This window comes from Accipiter gentilis, chromosome 9 (assembly GCF_929443795.1).
Source record: "Accipiter gentilis chromosome 9, bAccGen1.1, whole genome shotgun sequence".
Classification (NCBI taxonomy): domain Eukaryota; kingdom Metazoa; phylum Chordata; class Aves; order Accipitriformes; family Accipitridae; genus Astur; species Astur gentilis.
This window is the reverse complement of record NC_064888.1, coordinates 3601581-3623709: the sequence shown is the minus strand read 5'-3', so window position 1 is coordinate 3623709 and position 22129 is coordinate 3601581. Positions and strand designations below refer to the sequence as shown.

At 41.2% G+C, this 22129-nt stretch overlaps 1 protein-coding gene across 4 annotated transcripts; it reads right to left on the bottom strand.

The window, feature by feature from the left end:
• Window positions 1-21: 21 nt before the first annotated feature.
• On the bottom strand, window positions 22-21711 carry STOX1 (storkhead box 1). Of its 4 annotated transcripts, none has more exons than XM_049810401.1 (4): window positions 21074-21711; window positions 5646-5798; window positions 1419-3741; window positions 22-336 (listed from the first exon to the last, which is right to left on the bottom strand). In XM_049810401.1, the coding sequence occupies exons 2-4, from the start codon at window positions 5776-5778 to the stop codon at window positions 297-299; spliced, it is 2496 nt and encodes an 831-aa protein (XP_049666358.1). In that variant the 5' UTR covers window positions 5779-5798; window positions 21074-21711; the 3' UTR covers window positions 22-296. The 4 variants fall into 4 exon arrangements, with proteins under 4 accessions (XP_049666358.1, XP_049666359.1, XP_049666361.1 ...); XM_049810402.1 differs by having other exon boundaries at window positions 21291-21711; XM_049810404.1 differs by lacking the exon at window positions 21074-21711 and adding an exon at window positions 19920-19965.
• Between the last annotated feature and the right edge of the window lie 418 nt (window positions 21712-22129).

The following is a 22129-nucleotide window of genomic DNA, read 5'->3' as shown; positions in this document are numbered from 1 at the left end:
TCATTTTTATTATCACAGAGACGCAAAAACTAATTAAAGACGAGAGCAACAGAAATACACATTCGTTCTCCAAATACTACTGTCTGAAGTTTTAACCAAGGGCTTTGATTTAGACAGCCTCACAGATGTGACTGATCACAGTTACAGTATGGTTACGTTGTTACGAAGGGAAAGTTTACAAAGCTCATTTAAAAAAAAAAAAATCAAATATTCATGACCAGAGTTAGCTGAAGCAAGGAATTTTGTGGCAATTGTCCTTCCACTTTGTCCTCCTCTTTGCATTAGTATATATGCTTTCAGAATTTGGCAGGAGGCTTCATCTTCTTTTCAGTCCATCTAAAATAACGGAATTATTAGACATCAGACTTCACATTCTATAAATAAACTGAGTTGGCTTAGCTTCTGGTACCAGAATTGGCATTGATACAAACAATCAAAATGACCCTTTGAAATATATTTTGCTAAAGAGCATCCAACAGATTTCAAGTGTTCGTGTCCAAGTAATACTCTAGAAGTGTGCTTGAAAGAGCGCACAGCCAAAAGCTGCTTAAGGTGGAAAAAAAAAATCAGCAGAATTTCCTTAAAAACTATAGTATGTGATTTGTTCCTCCATATACTCGCTTCTCAAGGTGACAGTACATATCTAATGAGAACTCAAACGGTTTAATTACAGTTAAATACCAGTCATTTAAGATCTTAAGAACACATGATGCTGTTAAAAAAATTGATATGATTTTTCCCTCACAGCATTTTAACTTATGTTCTTCCCAACTTCATTAACAAGTTTGTAGGTCTTCTCCACATGCAACTGTGCAAAAAAAAGTTTCATACCAATTTTTTTTCCATCAAAGGATTTTTCAAGTATAGTTACAGGCAAAATGTACCCTGTGAAAGGAAGCAGAAGCTTCTAGCTCAGGTGATGTACACATTCTCCTGTCTATTGTAAGCAAGTCAGATGGTATTTTCTACTTTAAATTTTGATTGAACACCTCTATAAAGAGCTTCTTATTCTTTGTCTACAACTGGGGAAACTATGACAATGTCTGTAATGTCATATGGCAAGATCAACGTGAGCTGAACCTGCCTGCTAACAGGAGTTTATCAGTCACCATGTTTCTTAACATTTATGCACCTGGCCATCTCCATCTGCAAGGCAGAGCTCCTACTATTTTCTTGCCTCATGAAAACAAATGCAAAATATAAACAGCACCATTTGTATAGCTGATTTAGGGGGAATGTTCATGTAAAAAAGACGTGGTAGAACTATACAGTTTGAGTATTTCCACTTCAAGTTTTTTAAGATAATAAGAATTTTGTTGTTGGGGAGGGGGGGTTATGATTTACAGCAACATCTGTGCCTAAATTTGATTGTTAGTGTGAAGATAAAACATCTAAGATAGTTACATGTGTTTTCTTACCTTGGGGAGTCAATTCCACTGTCTCCTGTAATGCTGTGGTTTTCTGTCCCTTCTGGGTGTTTCTGTCCTGATACCATAGTACCTGCATTCTTAAAAGACAGATCTTTTTTTCCCAGAGGGTTTCTCATTTCTTTGGTCTGTGACCCCAAAGCACAGCATGCCACTACTTCGCCTATCTCATAGGTGAAGTTCTGCAAAGTATCAGCATCTGAGTCAGCCTCATCAGTGTGGCAGAAATCTGCTACAGCTGAAGCCTTTGCACATTCAGTAAGGCCAGTTTCTTCTTCCTTTCTGTGACCTATCGGAAGAACCTGACTGCACAAACAACTTTCATCTGAGAAACCTGGTTTTGGATGCACTTTTGAGCCATATGTTGATTCTGCAAAACTAGCACTTTCCTTATATCCATGCTCCCCAGAGTCACGTTTATTTACAGTTGTGTTGTACTGAGCAGGGTAAGTATTAACCTTACAGTTTTTTAGGGACATAGCTGTCCCCAGCTTTTGCACAGCTTTACTCCAGTCTCTTGTATCTGAAAAAGCATGGCCAGGAGGCAGGTGACATGGTTCATTGCCTTCAAAATTGTCATCCAGATGTAAGGAGTTACAGGTGTCACCATCATGTGCTTTTTGGTACAGAAGATGGCAGTTATCCGTAAATCCTTCACTTTCCAGCTTCATTGATCCGGGATGGCTGGCACAGTCATATTTAAATATAAGTTCACTCTTTTTATTAGTCTTTTGTCTGTATTTCACACCAATTTTTTTTACCAGGCTGACATTGGCTGTATAATTTGAAAGATGGACATTTTGAAATTCATTTGCTGTTTGATCTAATAGCTCACATACAGCGTCAGCTTTGCACCTGCAATTCTCATCTTTCAGATATAATGAAAATTTTGCATCTTCTTTGCGCACACCATTATCTTCAGTGTAGGAGTGAGGGGATTTTTTAATATGCCCAGGATTTTTTTTTACTGTTCCTCTGTAGATGTTTTCTTCAGAAATAGTACTCTCCAGAAAGTATTTACTTTTATTATCTATTTGCAAAGTATTGCCTTGCAGATAACTAAAGTTTTCACTTAAACTGTCTTTCTTTAGTTGGAGGGAAGACCTACTAGCATGGAGTAGTTTGTTTTGCTTAGCTTTGTCAGCCTGCATTTCGGTAGTCAGCTGGTTGGTTTCATAGTCAAAAGTTTTTGAGGAGTCCAAGGACCATGGCCTTTGTAAAGCTCTGTCTTGCTTTCGAGTCCTGGACTTCAGCTGACTGTTAATAGTACCTTTGTACCCTTTTGCATGAAAGTTGCGTCTCCATGACAGACCCTGAAAAGGGTTCTTAATTTGTTTTTTATATATGACATGGGATTCCACTCCTATATCAAATGGCTGTTGGTTTATGATAGGCAGTGAAAGGTTCTCTTCCAGTTTCTCATTTTGGGATGTTAGCTCACGTATGTGAAATTTCCTGTTGCTTCTACTAATCTGCTTCTCTTTCTTTGATTTGGTTTTCCTGGTGTGTTTTGCTGGTTTACTTTCTGTCTTTTGAAGACAGTCATTTGAAAGATGGTTTTGCCTGACTATTGACACTTCAGCCAAGGTACCCTCACTGATGTATTTTTTTTGCTCCTCAAACTTCTGCATTAAAATTGTGTGTTTAATCAAATTATCAACTGTAAGAGTAGGGTTAATACGCTTGATGATTTCATGTTCAATATCACGTGGAATATTATCTAAGTCATCTTCATCCCTGACTGGCCACTCCTTGGGAGGAAACTGGGCTGAAAAAGTGGAGTACTCCTTCTTACGTTTTTCTTTTTTGGAAGCACTTCTCCAGAAAAGGCCAAGGCCAAACCTTTTGCTTTTCAGTTTCTCTTTTGCAGATGTCAGGGATTTGATGGTGTCCCAGGAATGGTTTTCAGCAGATGTGGAGATCCCATGAGTTTGAACTGAAGGCTTCAATTCACTGCAGCCTTTCCTACCTCCTCCATTAGGTTCACGGTTCACTAGCTGCCGAGATCTTTGTTCACAGAGCATATTCTGGTCAGGGAAACAATGGCAGGATCTGTAATGGGATACCGTAGGAATGTTTTCTTTCACTAGGTCTGCACAGCACTCAATGTTTACCAGGTAAGTGATGGAAGGTGATGAAGAGCAATGACTGTGTGCCAACGGGACCCTTCTGTTGTCTTCTGTGGCATCCTTTGTGATGAAGTATGTGTTGGGAGTCACAATGAAGTATCCTTCTCCCGTATGATAGATTTTCCTTTCTTTAATTAGAGTGCCAAGGATATTATATAAGACATTGTGGGAAGGAACTGCAATGCCTACACCAAAGATACAGATATTTCAAATCAGAAATAAGTTTTCAAATAAAATGGGAGCTGGCCAAAAAATAACTTGCATACGGAAGTTTGAAACTGACCTGGCAACTGAAGTTTGCATAGGGCATACTCAATTTCAACATGAAATTGTCCACTATCAGCAGACAAAAGGCAGGATTTTTTTTAATTTTTTTTTTTTTAAATACATCACCAATTCTGCTAAGCTTCCACAGCCAGCAATTGTTGTTGCACCCAGCTGTCCCCACCCACAGCCCTGGGCTCCCTGCAGAACAGGGACAGCCCTACTCTGCAGCAGTGTCCACACGTGGAGGACAGCCCCAAATCTTGGGGCCAAGCACAGGCTGCGGGCCTGAGTCAGGGAGAACCCTCCTGGGCCAGCCAGGTGAGGGCAGCACAGAAACATCATCCAGCCCAGGGCTCTGGTTAGGTGCAATCCTGCCGGTGTCTTACGGCTCAGTAAAACCCTTTTAAAGTCTGCCACGGCCAGTCCTCACTGATGAGGCAAGGTCACCCCTGAGGAAGCAGGTAAAGGCCAACTGCGTTTCTAGTTGTCACTGCAACACTGCTGTGATGGAGCTTAGGATGTTCTCCTTCGAATAAGCAAGAATGTTCTCTTTGTGTCTGTCAGGATACGATATTCATGAGAGAACTTCTGCCAGGTACAAACCAAACAATGTGTTGTTCAAAGCATTGCTCTCTTGGCAGGATATTTAACAGTGGCTTTTATCATTCTCTCTGAAGCTTCCTGTATAATTTTGTCAGATGACAATAGCTTACCTCGCTGAGACTGGTCTCAGCTACTGGTTTTCCCTCAGGTGTCACAGTCCCAGAGTCATTAGTCTAGCCACATCTGATCTACTGCCCCAGGCTTCTGCTGATCGCCTGCCCGCAGGAATGAAAGCTTCCAGCAAGGTGAAAACATAGCAAGAAATATGCTCTCTCCCTACCAACTTTGAAAGTGCTACTTCTGGCTGACCTAAAAATGCTACCTTGTGGTTGTCTCAGTGCACATACGGACTACATCACGTTCCTGGCAGAGTTCTGGGCCAGTTTATGGGGTTGCATTAAAATTTTTCCCACTACTGAAAATGCCTGCCAGATCGACCTGTAACGTTTGCAGAGCTATAAGGTTAAGACTCAAACGAGGAGGCTCAGTATCAAACACGGTAACCTCCTGCAGAGGGCCGTAATGAGCCTTGACAAAGTCTCCTGTGTGTGCATGCACACACGCACACACACACTTCAGTCTTGCAGCTCTAAAGGAAATTGAATATTTTTCAGACTGAAAAGAAAGTGTGGCATTTAAGGGAGGTGGCTGCTACCCCATCAGAAGAGAAGGATTAAAGCTCATTTAGTGTAAGTCATTTGCTTTCAGGAAGGAAGAGGCTGGAATTTGACCAACAAATCTGAACTTGAGGCCAGTTGTATTTTTTGATAGCAAACACTGGATGTAGACACCTACCCAGTCCCTTTGCCGTCAAAGTCAGCTATGTTCCTGTCTCTTAAAGGAGAACTCAAAGTCTTTGTGATCTGACACACAGTCTGTTTTATGCTGTTCCATATTTGGCACCTAAATACCTCATCTATGCTTTCCCAGCCTCTAGAAAGGGCATACTCTCAACAGGCTACTACACTCAGTTCCCTCTTATTCTCAAAGAAGATTTATGAAAATCTGTAGAAAGGATTACCTTCAAGACAATGTTAGTGATGCTCACAGATTGATGAGGAGTATGCATACTCACATATTCTACCACTTGCCAGTTAATTTATATTCTTTCGTATTGCCAGCTTTGCTTGTAAACATTCAGTGATCGCTTGCCCAACATCAGAAACTCAAGTTTGATGATACAGGCAGTTTTAAAAGGAGGGAGAAACAAACACATTACCTGGATAATTTTTCACTAACTGCTCCATTAAAGTTTCCTGCGTGACCATCACATGATCTGCATTCATGTCTGATATGGTACGGCATATTCCTTCTGCCAGAGGAATGGAGTGTGACTGTGAGAGAGGATTCATGAGAGCAGGAGTCACATCACCTGAAGTCCAGAAGGAGGGGAAAAAAAAATATTGCTTGAATGGAACAGCGTTTCATTTTTTCTATTAGCTGACAGATTTTCACTGAAAATTTCTTGTGTTGCCTCAGAACAAGCACCTTAACCTCAACTAATTTTCTTTGGCAAATTACTCGGAAATATTTCTCAGAAAAGGAAAATGGCTCTAGCACTTTTCAAGTGCCTTTGTAATGAAGGTAACAGAAGGTTACCTTAAGCATGTTAGTTTGTTTGATACTAAATTCCACATTAAACCATTATTTAGCTTAATAAACAGGGAGCTGAGAGAGAGAATTATGATGTCCGATGACTGCTGACTTTTAGATGACTGTTTACATATGAAACCATGCAGAACCTGTATTTCTGTAAGCAGCTAATGAAAAAGTTCAACATCCAATAATCTAAATATAAAATCTTTTTGCCAAGTCAGAATGCAGGCAAAAAAAGACCAGCAACAGGCTTTGTCCCTTGTGTAGCACATAAATTTGAATAGAAATGGTAAAAATTCCATTTTTAGACCGGGGTCTAGGACTAGAGATTATCTACTAGACTGGGCAGAGGGCAAAAACTATTGTTACAACTGCCTGCATTTTTTAGACTCCATTTTTAGGCTCCATTTTTTCACCATCTCTCCTGGTGAAAGACAGTAACATTGTTCCTGTTCTGCATGCTGAAAGCAGAAGCTCAGAGGGAATTAGGGCACGGCCCAGCTCTCCCAGTAACTCTGCAGCCCCAGCCCACGGGGCTGAAAAGGGTCTTAGTCCCTCACCTCAACTCCCCCATCCATAAAACAAAAAGATAAACACTGCCCTCTCCCCTTTGCAAGATGGCAAGACCAGCAAGAGCAAGCCCACCCAGCAAGTACTTCTGACACGGTAGCAGTGAATAAGGTAGGAAAACCCAAAATAAGTATATTTTCCCTGAAAGCTGATGACAAAGCACGAAGCAGGGACTCACCTGAGGTCTGTGCATATAGTAAAACAATGACTGCGTACACCTCCTCAGGCAAAAAAAAGAGCTTTCTTCTTTTTTTTTTTAATTAGACCGATAGTCTGTTCCCACTACCTGGTGGCATTCTGTGCTACCCTGTTCTGTGTTGCACAGAAAACCCTCGAGTACCCTCAGCTGCTAGAGCAGGCAGAAGGCAGCAGGGACTCCTGGTTACTTCACAAGGTAAAAACTAGTGTTAAATGCTAACAGTAATTTTCCCGCAAGTCAGAAGTGACATTTTAGATTAAGTGATATTCATGTTGAACTAAACTGCAATTGGATAGTCTGTTGGATAACTCTGTAAGCTGATATTTATCCTTTAGGCATAAAACTACAACACAAACATTTCTCTGAGTAAATGAATTAAGCAACAGCACTTTGAAGAGCTTGAATTGCTCTTGACCTTTGTTTTACAACTGCTGCTATGTTCAACAAAAAGCACTCAGAAAAAAGTCCTGGCATACAGTTTCCTCAGTGATGTTGCTAGGATACTCCTTCCAGGTGCAGAAACCATTGCAAGCTTTCTTTTTGTATGGGAAAAGACCATCAGCATTCAGTAATAACTCTTGTGAATAGTTTGCTGTCTAAAGTCTCTGCTGTAGGCACACCATGCTGCTGCCAGGTTTACCATTTTTTCCTGCAGAGCATCAAACTGCTATGGAGTAAAACACCAAAATTTATTCATTATCTTTATTATTATTATCTTGTTATCATTGTCTGCATCAGCCTCGCAGCCTCACATCCCATGACTCCGTTCAGGGAAGGCCCTTTCAGAATAATATTTAAAACAAAGCATTAAGCAAAAGCTAGCTTGATACTGAAGGAAAAAAAACCACCACTAAAATCGTGTTCAAATGCAAGTCTATTCAAAATTATTGTTGCAGATCAATAGTGCCAGAGTACACACATGCTAACAACATGAATATTAGATATCATTCCCTCCTGACTTTGAAAGAAAATCTGAAATAGTGAAAGCAAGAATTAGATCATTGGCAACATTGCTAAGCAATGTGGGAGAAGGCCCAGGCAGCATCCTACAAATGTCTATCAATTTTGTATTAAAAACTTTGTGGATTTAATTTGCATAACTAAATAACAGTTGCGGTTGCACTTCAGATGTTCTCCCAATTTTGACAGAAATACATAAAAGCTGCATCCCTTAGATTTGCACAGGGAGCAGTCTTAACTATTTGTGCAAGCTATGTCTCATAGGTCTGATGCAAAAATCACCAAAATGCCATGCTCATTAAAGCTCTACAGTATCTGTCCCTTTACAGCTCAAAGAAGACTGCAGAATCCCCTGTCCCCTTCCCTACTCTACATAAATCATCTGATAGAGAAACATCTTCCTGGTTTCTTCATCATTTTTATGAGAGACTTGCTTATGCCTACGTGCAACATACCTGTCAGCAGTCAAGGAACTCAGGCTAATCCTCTTGATTGATCGTTTAAATACAGCACAGTTCCCGTTTTACACTCTGCAGCTCTTGCAGAATCATGTTTACCAAAGCCAATCTAGGCAGCTTGCCAGTACTCATGTATTATTATCCTTCAGTTTGGTTTACCTGTCTATTCAACCTCTGCTCATTACCTGGATACCTGAAACCCAAGAATACCCTTTTGGAGCATGTATCGGTCACAATGTGGGGAAGTCACCTGTAACAAGAGCATTGGATAACAAAACTCGGTGCACAGAAAAGCCTCTGGGTATCCTTGACTAGCACAAAGTGATTTTTTATTCCATCTCTGTAATATGAGCTTTACCATTTTTCACTGAGTTGTTTAACAATTGCAGAATTTTTGCATCTTCTGGCTCTAAGAAAAACTACACACAAGACAAACATTATCTGAGTAAAAACCAGGCTAGTTCTGAGGAAGTGAACAGAGAGGCATTTTATTACAATAGCACTCAATTTACTTCTTCAAAGTTTGGGTAAACAATTTATATAACAATAAAGGGCTAACAGTAAATTCATTCCAGAAAAAAAACCACAAGTGCAAATCAAGAATAAACTCCCTTATATGATTCCACTTACATCTGTTGAGACAGAGAAGACACAGCACATGGAAATAGAAGATTGACTTTTCTGTTTTGTAGCTGTAAAGATCTATCTTGGAATTGCTTTGTACGCTCTATGAAGTTGAACACACAAAAGATCCCACAGATTCTGTGCCTCTTTGCACAAGAGCCCTGGTGTGTTTGATGTACATCACTTTTTGCAGAAATTCACCAGGAAAGCCATAAGCAAGTACAGTTCTCCTAGAACTGCAAGGCTTCTGCTTTTCTATAGATTAGAGCGCATCATGGTCATGTTTTATAGCAAAAATTACATTTTATAATTAAAGACTGAGTATTTTAAGAAACAAAAAGTTAATAAGAACATAATAGAAAGTTGGGAACTGTAGCAAAACACTTTTTGAACATTAATGAAGATTTTACCAGATGTTTCCTTATTAAAGAATAAAAATTCTATATAAAGGCAGAGTTAAGATCATGAAAACATTTTCAATTTTAAGTATGTAACAGGGAAACTCTATTTTGCCACAAATATTGTGTACTAGATCCTGTTTTCAGAAACATCTTTTTACTGAAGCAAAGAGTAAATAGTTCAATTGCATTAAAATTGTCAAATCTTGTAACATGTTTAATCTGTTACTGAAACAAACAAAAGCTCTCAGGAACAGTGGACAGTATCTTTCTGTTGTTTGATTATTTTGGACAACTCTCAAAGACAGAAACAAAACAATTGAGTGTCAGTTAAGGTCAATGACACCTCTGCAACTGACATTAAAGATGCAGTTACAAACACATCAAAATGTCAGATTTCTATACCTACTGATTTCTGCAAGGACACTCCCAAATCAGGACAATGAGGCAAACAATGTCTTCCATTTGGACTCAATTACTGGTTTTTACAAAGAGAAGATGATGCCATGCAACCTGAAAAAAAAACCACCAAACCCAACAAAAAACCCACAAAACCAAAACCCAACCACTTTTTCTGTCTTCTCGACAACACCCAACTTGTCTAGTCCCAACTACAAGTGCTATGAACCTTTAAAAATAAGACCTACAAATGCTTTCTGAGGTTCCTAGCCAAGAGCCATGAAATCCTTACTCTAATCTTAGGGGTAATGGCAACCCACCGCGATCTTTTCTTTCATCACTAATTAAAAAAAAAATCCACAGGCAGGTATAGGAACAAGTTACACAGCAGACACCAACATGTTCAGTGTGGTACAATTTTCCTTAAGCCAAGCACAGTGGGAAAGTTTTTGCCATTGAAATGTGTATCTTTGATCTTCAGAGAGATCAACCCCTTCAAGACTTACCGAGGCCAGCGGCATGTCCACTTAAATGCTCCAAGAACATCTTGGGAGCAGGTTTCAAGCTCGGGTACTGACTGAACACATGAGCAAGCAGGCAGCTTCAAATAGACTGTTTAAAAAAACCCAGCATTTCTGCTTGCTTGAAGACTAGCAGGCAAGTTGTCTGGTAGAGATCTCTGTTTCACCTGCAACAGCTGGCAAAATAGCCAACAAGCAAAGCCATAGAAACACATCTGCCTTTGGGTCATTCCCACTGTCCGCTGCATAACTGGCAGAGAAATTAAACTATGAGCAACAGCACTCAGGATAATTATTTTTCATATACCTTAGCGTGCTGATAGCTTTTAAGTAAACTTACATATTGCATTGAGCATAACCAGTGCAGCTGTCAGCAAGGAAGATCATCTTTAACCATTTCAGCATTAAGCGTCAGGCTTGATCGTAAAAGACAAATTGACTAAAAAGCTTCATTTCAGGGAGATAAAAATAATACAAAATGAAACAGTCCCAGGCAAGTTGCAAAACCCTCAATGACTAGCCCATGGTGCCAAACAACAGAACAGGAATAAACAAGTCACTGGCAAAGTCTCTGGCTCCTTTAACTGTCTGCAGGTGGTGCCATCCACTGCTACAGGATTTTGACACAAGCACATCTTTTCCACTTGGACTGGTCCAAAAAGCCTCTTTGCAACCCTGGCATTTGTCCACTAAAACAGCTCTGCCTTTTTCTTGCTCCCAGCCCTGTCCTCTCTTCTGCAATAAATCTCAGACCATCCAAATAGCTCTTTAATGTCAAAAGCTTTGTTCTAAGCAGAAAGCATTACTGGGTGTTGGTTAGGTACTTACCTATACAGTGAAAGCCTTACTATAAAAACATCATCATGCAGTTGTGCATTTCTGTGCCTGTTTAGCTAAAGGTCAACTCCAACTGCTGCAATATTCCCCAGGCTGACTCCTTTGCCTGGAAATGTGCTGTCACACGAAAAGCAGTCACAAAAAGTATACAATGTAAAGCTACAGTCATGGGAGTAAGATATACCTACGGTCATGTCCCATCTCTCCAGAATGGACCAAAATTCACCTCTTTGCAAACTCCCTGGCTTCAGCTCACATTTAGCCCAGCCAAGGAAAGTCACACGCTAGCCTTTCAGAGGAACAGCACCCACAGAGCTATTCAAAAGAGAACATAGCCCCCTGCAGAGGGTTTCCAACAAACCATGAATCAGGGGACAGATGACAGCTGTTATGTCCAACTCACTCCCAGGCAACACTTGGCCAAATCCCACCCACTGCAGAAGCATCTGTCAGAGAGCTTGGTGCAGTTGTAACTTCCCTCAGACCCAGGCCCCTGGCTTGCAGTGAGGACGGGAGCCACCATCACACGCTGAGGCAGCACAAAGCAGTCCTAAGATCTTGTTTCAGGGCATATCCCACTGCAGGAAGTTTTTTTTCATTCAGCTGAGAACAAAGCTTTGATGGTATATGGGCAACTTCACACCTGCCTGAGCAGCTCATGATGCTGATGGATATGCACAGCTACTTTTCCTTCCACTCTCCCTAAACAGATATCCAACTTTAAAGATGTTTCCTATGCTAGAAAATAAGTTTCTGCAGCCTTTCACTGGGCTGGAATTTATGGCCCACACTTAAAAAAAAAACCACCAAAAAAAAAAAAAAAAACCAAAACCAAAAACCAGTTCAGAAATGAAAAGCATCATCTTTACCACTGCAGAAAGTCTCAGGGGAGTTGTTTGGACACTGCAGATCAAACAGCACTAGTTTGGACTTGAGGACCTTATCCCACAGTTCCCAAACCTTTCTCCATGGCTTTGGCATTATTAAACACCCTTTTCATGTTTCAATTCATCTAAATTTTGGCCAGAAGGAAGTGATACAAGACAAACAGAGCAACTGAGCTCCTCCACTGTATTACGGAAGACTCAGTAAACATATTTTCAAAAGCCAGTTTAACAGAACCCTTACTGCAAAGATACTGGGTTGTTGGATCTCACAGACCAAGGTGAAGCCTCCAATAGAAATTACAGAGGTGTGCAGGTGCCTGCAGGATGTTGAAAATGTAGAACAATTCCAGAGGAAAAAGTAAATTATGCAGTCCATGAAGTACCTAAGCAAGTGATCTCAATGACAGGCTAGATTTGCTGCAATATTTTCTTGAGAACAAGCAAAATATTTCATAATTTCAATGGAGTTTTCAACCTTGGAAACTCAGCATATAGCTGGCTATAGCCCACAAAAGAGAAATCCAGTATCTGGAAAAAAAAATATTGCTACAACAAAAAAAAACCAAAGCTCGCTCTTTTTTTCTTTCTTTTTTTTTTCTTTTTTTTAAGAAAAGCAGAATACAGTTCACAGAGGTTCAGTTTATTTCAGTTTTTCAAATAAACAGTGTTTCAGTTTTTAAAACAGACTGAGTTTGCTAAACGAACAGCAGCTGCAGTTTCAGTTGTTTCATTGCCCAGAAATCTTCAGTACAAATCAGGCTGCTTATGGAGAAGCTGTGCACTGCCAGTGAACGGAACATGGATTGCTGCTGATGTGTCAGTATAAGCTAAAGCATACTTGGAAAAAAAAAATTGTTTCACATCATACATTAATTATTCCCAAAAGCTTCACTCTATTGTCATCAATGAGGGCAGTTTGTTGGGTTTTGCATATTGAGCTTTCTGTTTGTTAGCGGTTTGATAGCGCTGTGTGAGTCACGTTACTGATACACACTACTGACATCTCTTTACTTCAGTTGTCCCAAGATCGTTTTTATAAAACATAGTAAGGAATTGGCAGAGTGGCTCTGGATGTATGTTGTTTTAGAAATGCAGATACCTACATTTCTCTAACCTGATGTTTAAAAAACCCCAAAATAGATAGCAAGAAAAATCTTGTGCAAGGACCACAGCAATTCTATCAGGTTAAAGAAAAGCATGCCGCCATCAACCTCAGCTTCTCTGTGCACGCCATGCTTCATTCTGCAAATTTTTAGCTCATGGACTGTATAATCAAAAGATCACTAAAGCTCTCTAAGTATGAAGCAAGAGCAAAGTTGTGTCAATAAAGCCACTCACCTCTTTCTGCTGATACTTCTAATCAATTTTTATTTGGTACTGAATGAAAGCAAGCCTCCTCAGTAGGCTCCTCAGTATTGAGGAGGCTCATATTACTCACACAGCAACAAAGGCCAAGAGTGTTCTGGGCTGTATTAACAGGAGCAGAGCCAGTAGATCAAAGAAAATTATTATCTGATTCTACTTGGTGCTTGTTAAACCAAGCATACTAAGGCTAGTTTTGGGCCTCAATATAGAAAAGACATCTATAAATGGGGTCGAGTTCAGCAGAGGGCCACCAAGATGGTCAGGGCTGGAACACTTGCCCTGTGAGCCAAGGCTGAGGGAACAGGTCTTGTTGAACCCGGAGAAGAAATAGTTTTGGGGCACCTGACAGCAGCCCCTTAAGAAGATGGAGCCAGGCTCTGCACAGCAGTGTGTGGTGGGAGGATGAAAGACAATAGGCAACAGTTGGAACAGGAGAGGTTCAGACCGGCTGTAAGAAAAATTTTTTTACCTTGAAGGACAGCCCAGCACTGGAGCAGGTTGCCCAGAGAGGTTCCGCAGTCTCCAGTCCCGGTGAGTTTCCAAGATGTGACTGGGTAAGGCCCTGAGCAACCCGGTCTGACCCCATAGCTGACCCTGCTTTGAGTAGGAGCTAGGATAGGCTCCCAGGAATAAAACAGTAGTCCAGTCATCTGGACGCTGGTACCTGTGCCTCCCACAGCCACTTTCACCCCCCACTTCGACCACCCTGCTTTCCGTAACCCAATGCAACAGCACTTTTGACCTCCACTAGCTGTGAAGTTTTCTTGGGTTACACCAAGTTAAAGAAAAAAGGTTACACTTACATCATGCTGTTAATGCGGTCATGCAAAACAGTGTCCATATGGTAAAACTATTGGCTTTCTCTTCAACCTTCAAATAAATAGCTACTGTTTTCATAACACTTTTTTCATAACTGAACTCCATCTGTACTGGCTTGTTGTTAGAGCTGGTGCTCTCCACAGTGAGGGAGTGGGCATGTCCTAAAGCAAGACAGCAGTTTAAAACAGCTAAAACTAGCCTTGAAATGAAGTCACTGACTTTGAAACCATATCAGTAACTATAGCAGAAGCATTACTAATTAATGCAATTTATTTCATTAATCACATTATGTTAACAAAAACTGTTGTCTTTTCTGAGACAGAGAAAAAATTAGCACTGTTCAAATTACCCTCATCCTAAAAGAGCATTAAGGCAGTTAAGATCTGCCATCCAGGATTCAAGGTGGAAGAATTGAGAAGACTGAGGATAGCACAGCTCAGCCTGTTTTCTTGAACTTTGTTTTCTCACTCAAAAGACAGAAGCAAGAGCTGCTTCTGCTGAAAATCTTTAGCACTGAGAAATACACAATACATATCAAGTTTTTCACAATCAATCTTGTTAGAGAGTACTTTTAGAAAAATTCAGAGTAAATTAAACTGAATGGAGCTTATTATAAAAAAATTATACACTCCTGTTCAGTGGTAATTGTTAAATAGTGTGACTAGAGACTGCTTGCTGAGACAGTGAAAAAATTTGCACCCACAAACACTTATGCAAATTACACCTTTCAGGTAATTCAATCTGAGCAGATCTGGTAAATGCATCAGGATTTTGAAGAACACTACAGTACCTTGTACCTTGCTGCTGTGAGCGCAATCAGTAGTTGAAATATAGCATTTGGGCTTAGTGCAATACATAGTCAACTGAGAAAAGGCTTTTACAATACAGAATTAATACCTTAGTAAGAATTTTATATGGAAATGCATGAAACATCCAGGGGTATCATCTCATCTGAAGGCAGTGGTAAGGGCTGAATGCCAGCTAAAATTAGGTGCTAAATGTTATGAAATAATGTAAGGTTTACATAGCCATTACACGGAGAGAATTAAATTAGTAAGCAAATAATAGCAAGGTAGATAAAAAGTTGCCCTTTAGGGAGTACAAATGTTTTCTTCCTTTTTTTGTCCTGAAAATATATCAACAGAATCACCACTGGAACAATGGCGATAACCAGGAAAACCCAATTATAATAGAATATGCAAGTTAGTAAAATCTGAATCAGATACCTTACTGCAAACAACCTTAAAAGTAATGTTTGAGAATAAAACCATTAAAAACTCACTTAAACTGTTCTTCATGTTCTGGCAGCCTATACATAGCAGTGCAAAATAAAGCACCATTTTAGGTCATCCACTCTTTTCAGGCCTGAAGAAAATAAAAAGGAACAGAACTCTCCTAAACAGTCCAATAGGAAGTATGACCACATACTGTGAGTTACACTTCACAGAAGCCAGCACCATTGAAGTACAAAATTATTCTCCTTTGACTTGCAAACCTACATACCGGTTTGTGAGCCAGGATGAAAGACACTGGAAGAAAGGGACTCCAAAAGAAAGGAATCCCACGAAGAACATCCCCAGCCTCTTGCTGAGCTGGCATCCTCATTAGGATTGTGTGTTCCTGTGTGTAACTACAGAGTGCCTGACAAACAACATTCACTCCAGAGTCATGATCTTCTGTAGGCAAAACAGGAATCAGCTACTCACAAGGCCATAATTTCATCTGTAGCTTCATTAGACATGCAGCGGAACGACGCTGATACAGACATTAATTGCCTTTGCTCTATAATAAATTTGTAAAATTCATAAAATTCTGTGTGAGTGCGTTTCTCACAGAAAAGAATTTATCTCTCATTGTAAGCAAGGTTGAGAATTGCTAAGAAGTAGAGAACGCTCAAGTATGCAGGTATAGGTGTACTCCAGGTGTACTGGTTCCACAGGTGGCACTTCAAAACTGTTCCTGAAAGCTGGCACAAACATGCAGAGAAGCTCAGCCTGTGAGGACCTCCACAGCGAGGGGGCCAGTGCCTGCAGAGCCACCTGGCAGCACTGCAGAAGTCGCTAAATAAGTTACACTTGGGAGTCATCACACAGGACCAAATATAGTTCCCCAAAACTGCCCCCCACCCCCTTTGGAAGGTAATTACAGCCCGTAACTACAATGGAAGTTTTACTCCTTACTCCTCAGGCTGTTGCTGAACCTTTTTCAGGACACTCAATTCCACCCCTCTTCTATCACAGGATTCTGTCTGAATATCAAATTAGCATTAACAGACACCCCCCAAACCAAAGGAGCTTCAGAGACTCTCTCTGCCCATTTTTTTAGCTCCTTTTCTGAGTGCTTCTCTTCTAAGTTCTGGGAGAGACTCACACAAGGGAAAGAGAAGTGGGGAGCTAGCCCTTATCAGGTTACTCCACCAAAGGCACAAACAACAAGAACACAAAACAATTCCTTGTCTGATCTGATTCCAGTTCAGTCAATACCTCCAGCTAAAATGGAGAAAACATTAACACTTCACAGAAAAGTGTACTGTCTTTTCAATGACACTCTTCAATAGGATATTTTCCAAGTTAGATAAATTTGCAGCCTGCAGTAGGGATTTAAAGGCTCAGCAGAGGCCAACAAGCAGACCTCTTATTAAGAGAGGTGATCAACACATTACGTGACCACAGAAAAGTCACAGTCTGCACGCCAATCCCAGCCTCAGCCTAACTGGAAAGCGCAGGGCTTTCTAAGCTTTCCTTGTGAATAGTTTGTAGCCCTGCAACAGAGATGCTGAACCGGCTGCAAATTCAGCCTCTAAAGGCTAAGCAAAAAATGTTTAAATTTTCTATTGTTTGCTTCTATCAGAGAGCGACCACAAAAAGGGAGCCAGGCAATCCAGGCACATGGAAAATGCTGCTATCAAGTGAGAAGGCAGGCTGGGGTAACAGAAACGAGTTGGTTATGACCAAGGACAACAAGCGAGCAGCTGCTGAGATGCATTCTCCTGGACTATCAGCCCAGTTTCTCTCTTCAAAGGCTCTGGAGGTCAGTGCCCTCAAATTGAGTATTTCCAATTGTATCTAACCCCAGTTGAGAGTCCCCTCCTCCTCTCCCAGCACTGCTCTGCATGCATCCCCCGTGGCTGTACAGGAAAGGTGGGACGGAGCAGTTTGCCCCTCGTTTGCTGAACAATTGACCGAAAAACTCAGCTAAGCACAGGAGATGGTCCTACAGAGAGAGATGTTAGCATTTCGACAGAGACTGCTCAATTATCTGATCCAGGGGAAAAGTTTTTTTAAACTGGCCCCTACTTCATCCTCTGAGGGAGATTTTAATTGCCGTGATTTTTCCTTTCTTCTTCCCCTCCATCCCCCAAGGAGGAGAATATAACAGCTCCTACCCAGTCCTGTGTGTACCATGCAAACCAGAGCTGGGATCCCCATCAGAAGGGAAGAGAAAGACACTTTGGATTTTACCTGGGAATAAATACAGCAGGACAGTTTGTGGTTCTTTATAAGCTTTTGGGACTGCATTTTCCCTTTATTCGATTAATCTCCTGGCGGCCAACATCAGTCAAGGTGTAGTCTATTCAGTAAAGTCGGGATGTCCAATTCTGCAGCATGTTTCTCTAGAACAAACCTCATGTGAGCTGCTGGGATAAAAAACACAAAGATCTGTGGGACCACAGTGTCTTCTGATGACGAGCAATAGCCAGGAAAGCTCCTTGAGATACAGCGGTGAAGAGGATTTCTGAGTGCTGGGGGCTTTAAAACCAGCATGCAACAGGGACTGGAGTATGCCAAGGCCCTAGTATAATCCTTCACTGAAATGTGACTTGGCAATATTAGTGCTGCAGTGCTGCATGCCCATTGCTTCTCACAGTCCAGCAAACAAGTGGTTGTGGATTAAAAAGGAAAAAAACTCAAAACGGTTAGCTGGTTTTTCTCATGAGTCTGAAAACTCAGTCTTGACACTTTTCCTGTACTGTGGCCAAGGATAAAGATACTGCGGGCCAAGTGATTCCCATCGCTGACACCTGGTGCCCCCAGATATCTGAAAATTCACCAAACGGTGCTGGAGTTTGCAGACACTGCTATTGCTATGTGCTGCAGGAAACGTTTCCTAAAAACCGCTTATGAAAACTGCTTGGTTCCCAACATCCCAGCCTTTAGTCTCAAAGCACAAGAAACCTAAGTGGCTTGAGTCCCACGTTATTGCAAACAATAACACAAGAGCAGGTAGATTAAAAAAAGCAGTCAAATCTCTACGTAAAATAAACACAGCAAATATGATACAATAGCTTCATTTTTAAATATTGTCAATTCCTTTAAAAAAACAAAACCCAAGAAACTTTCGTCCCTTGCATTTTAGTTGTGTAACTTGTCATTTGCTTCTCTAAAGCAAAATATATATAAGGAAAGGGAGAAAAGTCTTCCAGAACAGAAAATGGTCATTATGATGACTGACGGAAGAGAAGGCACAGAACACATCAATTTTAACCAGAAAATTACCTAAATACAGACACTCAAATTGCAAATTTGTTTCAGTTAAGCTTCCAGAAATGGAAGTAAAATGATGAAAACGTCGCTTCAACGTCAATTGTCTGAAAAAGTGAAATTCACAAAGAGAAACTTCTTCAAAGGCATTCGATTAAGGAAACTGTGCGAGAAGTCTGACTTTTTAGAAACCCGTTTGGGTGTTACTGCAGCAAGGGACAAGATGATAGGGAAAATTATCTAATTCATTTACCAAAATAATTTACATTTGGATTCAACCAGCCATTGTATGCATCAGAAAAGAGGTTACGGGAAGCAAGGAAGTAAAAAACAGAGGAGTCAAGGACTCTCTCTAAATCATCTCCAGGAGACCGGCAAGTAACATATCAATATTCACCATTGATATAAATCTTAACTATAGTAAGAGAGACCCATTCCAAACATACCTAAAGGTATTACTGCTTTTTAGATGGACACCAGTAAGTAAAACACTGTTCTTCCTTCTAACACCTCACCTGGATTGAGGTCAGCAGGCTACTTGTGATCAGGGAAGATGAACTCATGCAGGAGCAGATGCTACCAGAGTTTAGTAAAGTTACCAGAGTGCCTGAGAAATTAGACTGCACAAAGAGATCAATTTTCTAGTCAGAAAATGGGCCCGTGACAGAGAGGGGGTATTCTTTACAAATTATTGGGCAAGAAGGGTGGATACCAGGAAAAAGAATAAATCTATGTGATTTAAGCTAAAGCCAGTGTTAAAAGAAGCATAAAGATGTTGAGCTGGCCAAGGACAACACAGGCTAGACATCAGAAATTTTCATGTTAAAAATTTTGAAACAGAACATTCCTCAAGTTTTCCAAAAGTTGACAAATTCCTTGCTTCAGGAAAGAATTTAAAACTGCACTTAAAGAACTGCTAGTTAGCTTCAACAAAAAGCTTTTGTGATCTAATTCTTTATTTGTGATCTAATTAGTTATTATTATTATTATTAGTGATCTTATTATTATTACCTGCCGGAGGTAAAATGTACTTCTAACTTAAAATATAATTCATCCATGGACAGAGAGTATTACAAAGCAACGCTCAGGGAAAAATAACAATAAACCTCTCAAATAATGACAGCTAGGAAAATCCCTACTAACCTTTGGAAATCCGACTGAAAAGGGATTTGTTTGCACTTCACCAAGTACCTAGCAGTTAAAGCGAGGTTGAAGAGCTGTATGTCTTCTCTTCAGCATCTTCTGTCCTGGTTTGGCTGCTAATGCTTCTGATCCTTTAGTTTTGGGAAAGTTAAAGCACAAGTGGTTCACATCAAATTGCTAAAGCAGACACCTGAGCTGACCCGAAGCAAGGACTACACTGCTCATTTATCACTTACCTGCGTTAAGCTCGGTAATTAGAACTTGGTATCTCCTATAATCACTTTCAGCAGAGCGCAACCCTCATTAGCCATGCCAAAACCACACAGCAAATTGCAAGAAGTGCAGGAGTGCCATGGTGTTGTCTCCTCCTGCTAAAGGTCGGTCAGCAAAGAGCACCCTTCTGGGATGCTCCATGGGTTGACCTGACACAAGCCCCACAGGACTAAGAGTAAAACAGACCCCAGGATTAATGACCCAAGCATACTGAAGTCTGCCCCCCCCTCCAGAAATTGCAAACAGTAAAGGGATTTACTGACCAAAGCCAATACCCCAAGTAAAAACTGAATTACTGTGAGGCAGCAGTCAGTACCAGGAGCAGAAAATTAATCTGCTCTGCTTGTGAACCACAGTTATCACGCTGGCCGATGTATTTCGCAGTCACTAACATTTCGGAGGACTTTTTGTGGCAGCTTTGCATCAAGAGCACTCAGTAGTCCAGCAGCTGTACTTTTACATATGGACTAAGCCCTTGCTCGCAGCCTGGCCTCATCAGACTGCAGAGGTCATTACTACCGCAATTAATTGAATATGAACCAACTGCAGGTAGCAAACAGAAATGATGGCTAAATACCCATCAGTACTATCTAGTTAAAAATACTCAAAAAATTTCCCTCAAGGTTGTTTTGTCGTTGTTACTGCCAGATCTGATAGCATGTTCTCATGTATCCCATGAAAGTTAATAAATTCAATTTAAGTGGTGGGGGGGAAACAAGATAGTGTGTGATATGTCATCTTCTGCAAAATTCCCATCTTCTAAATTTTTAATGTGAATAATTACATATTTAAGGTAGCAACCTGAATCTGTCTAAGCCTGGTTTCTTCTTAAATCTTCCCTCAATTTCACTTTTATGGATTTTTAGAAAAGATCAAATCACTTTGTAGTTTGTTTATTTGTTGGGGGATTTTTTTGTCAACATCTCCAGAGGAATTAAGACTAAAAGCAGCTGGTGACTTCAGAGCATCACGTCTACATTAGGTAGCAAGTGCCTTCCCTCCCGTGCAGCCGTCGCCCCACCCGCGGTGCTGTGTGCCGTCCGCCTTTCCCTCCTCCAGTGGCAGCACTTCCTATGACATTTTTCCTAAATATTGAGTGCACATTGAAATGACTCACCAGGTCACCACTGACTTGACTTCAAACCAGATTACCAGCAGCTGAAACCCAGTTTATCCCAGTGTCCGTACTGACAGGGAGGCTGCGCCTCTGGAGAAGGCTGCGGTGGTGATGCCCCGCTTGGTCCCCGCTTTTCCACCAGCCCGGCTGCAGGATTTTTGCCTGCCAGGATTTACGCTGATACTGCTAATCACAAAATGCCACAGGCAGAAGTTACCTGCTGCGAGAGAGTGGTTTGGTACCTCCGGCTGATAAAGCCTCCGACGGCAGCTCAGGCGACCCCGCTTGAATCAACCAGCAGCTCTGCAAAACGTAGAGGATCTCACCATCGGGATCACACGGGCAGGCGGTGAAGGAGATAAGAAATAGTCAAGACGAAAGCAAATAAATTCAGTGGCACAGGAGGGCTTCAGCACCAGCCATATCCTGCTGCCGCCGTGGTCAGCCGTGCCCCAGCTCTCCCCTCCCGTCTCTGCTGCGCCGGGATGGGGCACTCTCCCTCCAGAAAATCCCACTCTGGGCTGGAGGAACCCGTCTCTGTTTTGCACTAAAATTTCACAGAGACAAAAGACTCCCTCTGCACCCCATCCCGTGTTTTCCTTCCCCAGGATCAGGGCTCTTGCCCTGTCTCACATTACCCTTTCATCAAGCCAGGCCCTGGCAGAGCAGGCAGGGATTTACGTACATTCTTAAATTGCAGGTTGCATTTGAATAATCTTTTTACAAACTGTCTTCATTGAAAAAAGGACCTAATGTGGATTCATTTTCCTTTTCTTTAAACTTTAAGCGTGAAGTAGGTATTGGAATGAATTAACTGCTCAGAGTATCTGCACAGCCACCTCTCACCAATCCTACCCATTCTGAGCCCCTGCTATCCAAACGTCACACTGTACAACTTCTGCTTTCATCCATGGATCACAATTATTGTACATTGTATTACCCACCCCCCCCCCCCCCCCCAATCCTCTTTTGTGCTGTCCATCGTTACATGCCGGAATCACAAGACTGAAAATGCTAACTGCACATTCCTTGCAAGCATATTACTGGATCCCATGG